This window comes from Psammomys obesus, unplaced genomic scaffold (genome assembly GCF_907164565.1).
Source record: "Psammomys obesus unplaced genomic scaffold, mPsaObe1.curated_primary_1811, whole genome shotgun sequence".
Classification (NCBI taxonomy): domain Eukaryota; kingdom Metazoa; phylum Chordata; class Mammalia; order Rodentia; family Muridae; genus Psammomys; species Psammomys obesus.
In genome coordinates this window covers 34358063-34368430 of record NW_026596046.1, presented here as the reverse complement: position 1 = coordinate 34368430, position 10368 = coordinate 34358063, and the positions used below count along the sequence as shown (strand labels likewise).

At 52.6% G+C, this 10368-nt stretch overlaps 1 protein-coding gene across 1 annotated transcript in view; it reads left to right on the top strand.

The window, feature by feature from the left end:
• Nucleotides 1-4005: 4005 nt before the first annotated feature.
• Nucleotides 4006-10368, top strand: part of Slco2b1 (solute carrier organic anion transporter family member 2B1) — a 43350-nt gene continuing 36987 nt past the window's right edge. The window contains exon 1 of the mRNA XM_055623613.1: nucleotides 4006-4310. Within this exon, the coding sequence (XP_055479588.1) occupies nucleotides 4295-4310 (16 nt within the window). The 5' untranslated portion in view covers nucleotides 4006-4294. The remainder of the gene's footprint in view (nucleotides 4311-10368) is intronic.

Here is a 10368-nt window from a genome sequence, read left to right as displayed (position 1 = left end):
TCCGCCCTTCCTGGAACCTAGGAGAAAAGCCATGGTGCAGACCTCCTCTTTGCCTCCAGGGGGCAATGTTGCAAAAATGTTTGGGGGAGCCAGGCTTTTCCTCCAAACTGTTTCTTCCTGGCCTACACTGGTTCCCGTTCTCCACCCCACTCTGTCTGAACCCTCACTCCAACCCTGTGTCCCCTCCAACTTTGCTGCACCCATCAGTAGCATCTCCCCAACGACACAAATTATTAACTACTGTGACCCCATACCTGACCTTAGCTTTAGCTTGTACGATCCTTCCAAAGTCAGAGAAGAGTGGGAGCTCTGCCAGCCATCTCCCCATTTTATAATAAGGAGACTAACCATGCAGATGCAGGACCTGACCAATGCCAGCACAGAGACGGCCAGTCCCAGGCTGGCCAGTGCCCAGCACCCACGGAGCTCCAGCTCTTAACACTGACCCCCCAGCCAGGCTGCTGAGCTCCCAGTTTGCCCTGGAGCTCCCTTCCATCTGGGGGGGGGAGGGGTGTCTGGTGATTTATTGCCTTGAGGCTGTCAGTCAGGTCGGGCTGACCTGATGCGCACCTTCTGTGATGGACTCCCTCCACTTCCTCTGCTTCCAGATCACAAGTCATCACCAGCGTCACGGCTGCTATATTAATAATGGGCCTGTGTCTGCTCAGCTCTCAGGACTTAGCAGGCACCAATCCATCAGCTCATCCCAGCCTTGACAGCTCTAGAGAGGCGTTTCACAGACAAGGGCATGGAGGATCAGGGAGGGCAATCAACTGGCTCCGGGTCATCCAGAAAAGACTCTCTTTAGGAGAGAATTTTGTCTCCTGGGAGAGATGCTGTCTATTCCGGAGGAGATGGGGCAAGATGATGGGGCTCTGTGTGGTCCTGCCAGGAGGTTCCTTAGCCTTTTTATTGCAGAGGAGGACACTGAGCCTCAGAGAATTCTTGCTGGGTCAGACTTGAAGCATCCAGTGCCTAAAAAGTCTGAGGTGACTCAACACCTGCTCTCTGGAAAACAGGCCTGTCACTTCCAGAGGAGGGTGCAGTTTCCAGCTTAGCATGGAGGCAGCAGGACCCAGGGGAAGACAGTTCAGACAATAGAACCTGGGGTGAGTGGCACCCCCATAGTCTTGGGAGTGTGGGGGGATCCAGGTGAGTTAAGTAGCCTCAGAAAGCACAACTGGCTGAGCCAAGGGGTTCAGGAACCGCCCCTCGTAGAGCCCCCTTCATCCAGCTGGTCTACAGATCATGACGTGTCTGGAAATGAGCTGCATATCATCAGGATAGAGAGGGCCCTGACTCTTAGCGGGATGGAGACCCAGGAAGCAGTAGACAGCCACTCCCATGCTTGCCCCTCTCTGTAGCCTCAGTCTCCCAGTCTGAAGAAGGGACGTTGAACTGAATGAGCTCTACATTTCTTCCCACGCTGACCTCAGGATAATACATCTGGCTTTGATGTTCTTAACTCATGGCCCATCTCCTGCTGTAAAGGACCTAGAGTGTATGTGTGTGGGTGTGTGCATGCATGCAGGGGGTAGGGGCCACCTCTGAGCAAGTCACCTCTCTGAGTGGCAGTGTCCTCTCATGCCACTGCCTTCCCTGGACAGCGCTATCATTTATAGATATCCGCTCCCTGACTGACAAGCCAGAGGGAAGTGAGAACAAACGTGCTGAGGGTGCAGTTTGGAGTGGTTTGGGGGACAGCGGCTCTGACTACCCCTCCACTTCTTTATCTTCTGAGCAAGGTCACAGTGACCATCAGGACCTTCCTGCAGGGTGGTGGTTTGATGCCCTGATCACTTAACAGATGGTAAGACTGAGCCGTAAGGAGCGGAGTATTTGGCCAGTGTCCCGCAGCAGGGTTGTGACAGAGCTGGGACCAGAATGGAGCCCAGCAATCTAGTTCCCGGCATCCTTCCCTGTACCCGAAGCAGATGGCCCCACAGATGAAGTCCCCTTCGTGTCGGGTTTACAGAAAGGCTCGTCTCTACATGGGCTACTCAGAGAGAAGGGCTCCAGTTCTGCAAACAGCTCAGGGATTTACAACAGCGTCAGGCTTGGCAGGAACCATGAGACTGTGAGAATCCTGTCAAGGGTACTGGGAGCTGCAGAGTTTTGCAAACGACGCCAACAGCAGGAGACGCTAAAAAAGGCATCAAGTTTCACAAACAATGGGAATCTGCAGATGGTGCTGGGATACACACACACACACACACACACACACACTCACACACACTCACATTCACACACACACTCACTCACACACCACACTGCGCAAAGAACGCAGGTTGCAGGAACCACCAGCGCTCCCAAGTGGACTAAGCCATGGAGCAAGGCAGTATCCCAAAGCTTAGGGCTCCTGTTGATCGGACCCTACCGAACTATTAGTTCAGGAGCTGGTCTGAGGATCTGTTCCAGTTTCATAAGATCATGTCTGTCCCTGACCTTTGCTCCACACATCCGAGTACAGAAATATTCTGGTTCCATACAAAGACCCTCGCCCTTGAGGCTAAGCCAGAGATAAGAAAGTTTCTACAAGTCTAAAGCAACCTTCCTTCTTGCAGCTGTACAACTGTGATTTGAAATCTGGAAGGTTACCTCCTCTTCCAGTCTCCAGGAGGACTCAGTGCTGGCTTTGAAGGGCTGAGCGGCCAGATCTGATGGAGCTTTCCAACCAGGGCTACGGTCCGTTCTTTCTATCAGTCCACCACAATTGCTCGCCTTCCCCCACTGCCCCATGATCATCTTGCTGGTCCATCAATGACACCTTCATTCAAGAAGTGTTGGGCATTCGGCTGAGTCTCCTCTTATTGCCAGGTGGATCTTTATTTCAGATGTCCCTGTTTTCTATGGCCAAGTGGGCTAAAGGAGGGTCTCTGTCATTCCAGAGGAAGCTAGACTCTAAACCCACACCCCGATTCCATGCAAACGTCCTCTTCTAGAGAGGGAGTTGGGCTCATTTCTGTATCTTAAGTTGAGGCAAATGAAGACTCTTTCCCTGAGAAGATGGCCTGGGTTGAAGGAAAAAGCCTCGCTGTAGCCTGGGTAGGCTGGGCCATGCTGCTCAACCGGTGAGGTGTCCTGTGGCAAATAACTGAGACTCATTGGCGCATCTGCGAAATGGAGGACTCCCAGCCTGCTGCATGAGCAGGCCCTGGAAAGCCTCACAGTCAGGCTCTGCCAAGAGAACCTGCTGTTTTCTCCCCAGCCTGGTGAAGGCCCTGCCTTCTGCCACTCCCTCCAGCCCAGCCTCTGGCCTCCAGCCTTGGCTTCTTTATTTATTTCCTCTCTACTCACATCAGCTCAGCTTGTGCAGATGAGGTTACAAACACTCAGAGAGGCTCAGGGACTTGCCTGTGACTCCTGTCCCTTGGCTAAGGCCAGCAGTGGGATGGAATCATTCTCCCAGCTGTCCACAAGGCCTCTGTCTAGACATCTGTAAGAATTTCACATTTACCCTTTTGTCTTGCTTTCCTTCCCCCTCCCCTTCTTTCCCCCCCTTCCTTTCCCCATCTCTTCATCTTGGGGGCTGTGCCTGATGGAGTTTCTAACCTGAGCCCCCAGGTGAGCTGGCCATGATGCTTTGGGGGACAGTTGTCTGAATCCTTAGGGCAGATGGAAATGAGGGATGGGGGACAGGGCACAGGAGTACAGTGAAGGCGGTCCAAGGCTCAATGGGAGTTCAGAGCTCATAGAAAGCCAGGGAGACAGCAGTCCCATCAGAAAGGGGGGCTCATATAGGGGGCTGCAGCAAAAACTGAACATTCTGGAATATTTGTCTCTGCTATGTGCCTGAACTCAATAGCCATCAATAGCTTCTTTCGCCTCTGCTCCTAACACAAGGAAACTATCCAAAGGACAGGAGTTAGGAAATAACCCGAGTAAGCCTCAGGGAGGAACCAGCCTCCCAGCAGCATGGGGGCTGGACCTAAACAAACCCGCCCCCTTTACAACTCTGGTCCTGGGCTGTCCCAGCCACAGATCAGAGGAATTCATGGAGCCAAAGAAGCAGACACAGCAAGGGTAGGGGCCTAAAGCCAGACAGAGAAGCAAGTACCCAGAGCAAGTAGCTCTCGAGGAAGGGTCAGTTTGAGCAGGGTCCTTACACCTCTGCCTTGAGGGCAGCTGCTCAGTGTGGCCAAAGACACATAGCCTAGTGAGGGACAGTCCTGCGTCAATGCCCCCTTCTGCTGCTCCCTCAGAAGCTGTCTCCCGGAGACCCCTGCCAGACTTGCTTCCTCTCTGCTAAGCTCCAGATTGAACTAGGGCCACAACTCTCTGCACTCCCTGAGCCATGGGGCCCAGAATAGGTAAGTCCGAGTGAAGGAAGGGAGGGAATTGGGAGGGAGCCTCGGGGCTTCATCAACTAACGGTGAGACCATATAGAATGGTGTGCTGTGGAGACAGAGGCTGATTTTGCACAGAGCAACCCGACGGTCTATGGGACACAGGGAGGGTATATGAGTGAATGAGAGGGGCAGGATGGGAAGCCATTTACTCAGCTGGATGCAGGGAGCCCAGCCAAACCACCCCTGGTGAGCTAGAGACCCAAGGTCTTAGAAAGGCAGGCCTGCCCATTTACCATCAAGCCGACCCCCACCCCCACTGCCAGTGTGGGGGAGTCAATACAGAGATGAATGGAAAAAGCAGACAACCACAGAGAAGAAGCAGAGAGACGGCATGGGAGCGAGCACGTGTAAAGTGACATCACAGGGACCAACAGGTGCCATCAGGACAGGGGCAAACTGAGAAGGTGGCCCAGAAGAAGGTCATAGTGGAGACCTGGAAGGACATAGAAGGAGAGCATGGGTGTGAGCCAGAAAGGCAGAAAACCACCAACCCACAGGGACTAACCTAAGGGACTGACCGACCAATTTCAGACACAATCCTCAGGATTCACACAGACAGGGGATCCAGAGAGAGAGACCCGAAGACACTTGGGGTAGATGGCGGTGGGGTATGAGGAGACTAGAGGGAAATGTCTAGAAGCTTCCTGAAACCAAGTTTAGAATGGCATAAGAAGAGCACCAAGTGGCCAGAACAGAGTGACAGACCCAGAAGGCCGTTCCACAGGGTGGCTGGGCTCCATGCCCTGTAGTAACCCTTGGCCTCCCTGCTGCTACCTGCCTGCCTCAGTGTTGGCTTCGCACCCACCCACCCAGGCAAGGCTGGGCTTGCTCCCGGGCGGCCGCAACGAAGGCTCCAGGCCAAACAGACTCAGCCCTGTGAAGGCACACCAGGAAGAGTGGGGGTGGGCGCTTCCTTTCGGGCGGCTTCATATGAGAGAGGAGGGGAGGTCAGGTTTGGGGGAGGGGCTTATTTGGGGGTTTGGTGACACAGGATTTTGCTTGTAGCCCAGGCTCATCTCCAACAGACACTCCATTCTCTGGCCTCTGCCTCTGTGCAGGGATCACAGGCAGCCACCACAGAACCTAGTGTAGGAGATGGTTTCAATAGGTTTATGGGCCATTAACAAAACAAAATTCCCGATTATCTTCTCAGTATGAACGGGGGGATCGAAGATCCCACGGCATAGAAAAAAGTGCACCTGCCTCTTGTCCTGCTAAGCGTTGGGCTCTGGGTTCTCTAACTGATCTCTGATGCCCATGTAACAGGAGGCCAACCCAAGTCCTTGCACTCAGTCACCAGGAGCCACTTCCAGCTGCACTTCCTCGGCGTCCCTCAGGACTATGGCCAAGCTCAGTGGGCAGAAGGATGAGGGACACAGATGACTTTCAGTTGTTCCACTGGGGACAGACACCAAAGGGGACTGAGAGTCAGTGTGTCTCTCACAGAGCTAGCCTGACAACCTGCATGCGCCCATAGGCAGCAGGCGGAGTTGTCAGTGCAGGGAGATTAATGTCCCCACACTGTCCCCATGGTGAAGTCCAGGGAAGCCACTCTCTGGCCTCTGCACCCTTGCTCAGGGAGTCCCTGCCCACTGCCTTTTCTTGGGAAATTTGACATTTCCAACACTTCCAAAATGAAGCCTACCTGGCGGTCCCTCCGCCAAACAAGAGGAAACCCCTGTCACGACAGTGCACAGGGGACACATACACCCCAGTTCGTCCTTCCTTGCTCCCGCTGTGGCTGCTGTTGTTTGCCTCCTTGTGGCCCTCTGTGTTCAGATGAGATCTTTCCAGGGCAGATATGGGAGTTGAGGGAGAGACCCGTCAGCTTCATGTTCAAATCCCAGCTCTGCCCCATGAGAGCTCAATGAAATCTTCCCTCCTTTTTAATAGGTGAGGAAGCAGACACCCAGAGAGGGCAAGTGATTTGCCCAAGATCACCCAGCACCTGACCTGCAGAGCAGAGGTCAGAACACTCACCCCCTAATATTAAGCTCTCTCCTCTTTGTCGCTTGCCTGGGCCTTTCTCTTTTCTTCGCTCTCCATAACTGGTGAACTCTGGCCTACCTTGTATACTTCTTCGTTGGCTCCCCACAAAGCAAATTCTTTTTTGAGTGCCACTGACTTGGGAGCAGACGTGGAGGTATGTGTCCCCCATGACTGGTCTAGGAAGTGCCAGATGGTGACTTTATCATAGGCTCACGTTGTCAGTTAGTGCCCAGTCTGCCTGCTCCCTATCCCTCTCAGGGATTCAGTTTCTCCATTTTCACAGCAGGTGGCAGAAATAGCCCCTGGGTCCCAGGCTGTGTTTATAAACTTGGTCTATGGGGGCGGCAGCACAGCAAGCCCTCTCTGCAGGGACTGACTGGGCCTTTACATCAGTATGGGGACTCAAGCATATGGAGGGCCAAAATGGTGTTGCATCCTCATAGGCTTCAGCCAAGGCCTGGCAATGGTTCTGGGAATGTGATGGAAGGAGCCCACCTCAGCCAGGACTGGACAGAGTTGGGCTATACAGTGAGAAAACAGCTGTGTCCCGGGTCCCAGCTCTGTGGAGTCAGAAACACAAGCCACATGAATGAAAATGCTGAAGCTTTGGAAGCCCGGGGTATAGACATGTCATCCTAGGAGGCTGAGTCAGGAGGGCTGGAAGTTCAGCCTGGTGAACTATCTGAGTGGTAGAACTCATTCCTAGCATGCTCAGGGCCCTAAGTTCAATGCCCAGGATCACAGAAAAGATGAGAGAGAGAGAGAGAGAGAAGGGGTAAGGGAGAGAGAGAAAGAGAGAGAAAGCTCAAACTGAAATATCTCCTTGTGGAAGAGGAGATAAAGCTAACTGTTTTTCTAATTTCAACTGTTGTGTATTTCTTGTATTTTTGTGGTGGATGAGTACATTAAAAATGTAATTGATAGTGAAAGTGTAAAACTCTAAGTGAAAAGCCACAGCTTCAGAATGGCTAACTGCAAACTACGTAGAAACTCACTAAGTGAGATGTACAGCTTGGGATTGAGCAAGGACTTGAGTAACTGTTTTAATCTGTGTGATGTTTTTATTTGTAATTTCACTACAATAAAGTGATTTTTGTTTTAAAAAATAGTAATGAAAAGAAGAAAAAAAGCCAAAGTTTGAAATAGGAAAAAACAAAACAAAAACAAACAAACAAAAAAAAAACAGTTGGCCAGCAGCTGGGAAGGGAGGTCTCCACCCAAAGTGTGTGGAGAGTAGGATTCTAGAGGAGGGGATACCAGCAAAGCCTGAACAGAACATACATTCTAGAAGGGCAAATGGGCCAAGCGTGATTGTGGACAAAGGCAGGGAGTCACGAGGAGATATCTCAGAAAGTTAAGCCAAAGCTAGCAGGGCTTTGACACAAAGAGCTCATCATATGAGAGCCGACCATATAGATGAGCTCAGAGGCCATTGGGGCTATAGAAGGATGTGACACAGAGTAGGGGTCATGATGTTATAACTGTGTCCTGGGACTACCCTACTAGTGTGTCACAGTTTTATGAGGCCAAGTCAGACTTCTGTCCAATTTACAAATGAGGAAAACAAGACCAGAAGGAGCCAATGATCTGTGACCTCAGGCCACACATCTGGTCAGAGGTAGACCCTGAGACACCCAAGCCCCTGGGCTCTCGGCTTCTCTTTGTCCTCTTTCTTCAGAATCACACTGAAGACTCCCAGGTGCCCAGCCCCTGCCTGGTGCTCATTGAAATGATCTGTGTGTGGTAGCTGAGCCTTATAAAGACCCCCAGACTCTTGCTGTGAGGCAAGAGTGATCAAATGGATGACTTGTGATGTCAGCTCAAGCACTAAGGGTGACCAATGAGCTCTGGTTGTGCATGGTGGGGGGAGGGGAGAGGACAGCACAGCCTCTGGCCAACAGCTTCTTGTTTAGTTCTAAGGAAACTGTCCTGCTTCCCCCTGAGACGCCTCCCTCATGACCTCCCCCCGCCCCCATTCTAGTATCTATTATTAAGGTCATCGTGGGTTTAGATGGGGTAGCCAAGAGTCAGAACCTGGAACAGAAAGTCCCAGCACAGGGTCCCTGACCCAACTGGGAAACCACCAGAGTGCCTGCCCCTCCATCCTGACAGACCTCCCTGAAAAAGCAACAGCTAGACCTCAAGATCCTCTTCCTGCCGGCAGGCCACCCAAGGGTCCTTCCAGAAGGAATTTCCCAAAAATGACAGCCAAGCCTAATTCCCGTCTGGAGACTCCCTCTCCACTCTCTGCCTTTGACTCCTTCTTCTAAACAGTGCTGGGCTAGGTCACAGCAGGAACTGGAGCTTCAGGCCCCACAGGCCCTGTGTCACCAGGACCACCCCCACCTATAGCCCAGGCTCCGGTCTTGCTGGCTCTCTCATTTGAATGAGCTCAGCTGAGCAAGCTTGCTCTTAAGTTGGACTGCAGCCAAGAGATGACAAGTGACGGGCTGGGGAAGGAGGCCAGTCGGTCAAGGGTATGGCAGGTGTAAAGGCAGAGAGGCAGGGCATGGTTAATTTGGGGAATGGGGGTGGTTATTGTGGCTAGAGGATTTTGTTCTTAGGAGCGGGTACGTGGATCCTGGGGCTCTCAAGGGCCTTGAACTTGAGACTGGGAGTCTGGACCCCTGGTGCAGAGGAGTATGGGGAGAAGGGAGGGAGTTTGCCACTGAGGGCTACAGAGTACCAGGCCCAGGATAGAGACTGACAGAGAAGGAAACTGAGGCTTGGATTTAAAAAAAAAAAAAAAAGCCACCTAAGGTCACACAGGTACAGGGCTGCACAAACAAGGTTTTTAATCCAAAGCCTTTGTCTGGAGCGGTTCAGCAAGAGCTACAGCCTGGTCTGTCTGGATTAGCACAGCACTGCTCCAGAGGAGTTTACCTAAGCAGGCTGATGAGAAGCAAAGGGCGTGAGAGAGGCCCACTGGCCGCGGCCGCAGCCGGAGAAAGGGCTATGGGAACTGCCTCCGGAGGGCACAGACTCCTGCAGGGAGGGAGCAACCTCAGAGCTGGGCTGCAGTCTAGAGGAGGCCAGGGCGACTTAGCAGGCAGGGCCCAGAAGTCTTACCCACCTTGAGTTTGACTTCTCCTAGCTCACACTTCTGAAAAGGGGTCTGCCATCATCTTGAAGGATGGGATGGCTCAGCCAATATCCACCACCTAGATGCGACCCTTCCCAGGCTCAGCCTTTAGTGCCGGGAGCTAGTAGCTTTGCCAGTGACACTCTCCTGACGGGTGGGTTGGCGGTGGAGGTCCCCTCTTTCTCTGCTCTCAGCTGGGGCACAGAGGAAGACAGGTTCAGACACCAGTTTGCCTCTCATGCCTCCTGAACCCCTAGACGTGTCTTCAGCTCATGACTTTCACCTGGAGGCATGATCTCCTAGGGAAACCCCCTCCTCAGGTGCTACTCACCTGACCATATGTCCAGTGCTGAGCACACTGTCATTCTGTCCTCCCGGCTCTCAGTGACCAAGTTCACCACAACCGGGATGCCAAGACAAGATTCCGAGCTTCTCCTGCCCTATCACCAAGCCCCTCAAACCTCTCCTCTCCAACCCCACATCTCTTCTGTGCCCCAGCCTTGCCACGTTCATTTTCTGTTGACCTTTCTGCTTTCATGCCACTGCCCTTTTCTGTTTCTTCCCAGAAGCCTTCTAGCACCTTCCATGCCAGGCCAAGCCTTCTCTGCTGGTTCCATCTTCTTGCCAGACTTGCTGTCACCCTGGGCACCTGTCCCTGAGTGTTACGTTTCCTTACTGTGTGTATGTTCATGTTCGCACACCACGGTACATGTGACAGCACACTTCTGGGGGTAAAAGGACAACTTTCAGGAGCCTCTTTCTCCTTGAAACATTTGGGTTGTAGGGATGGAAAGGCCTTTCCCGTGGAGCCTTCTCACTGGCCCTGGAATGGATCTTTACTCTCAGCTTCTGGAACCAGCAGAGCACACTTCTGGACACATTCTGGCTGCCTTTGGCCTGTTTCCCCAACTACCAATGGTTTACCTAACCCAGGAATCCTGTCCAGGT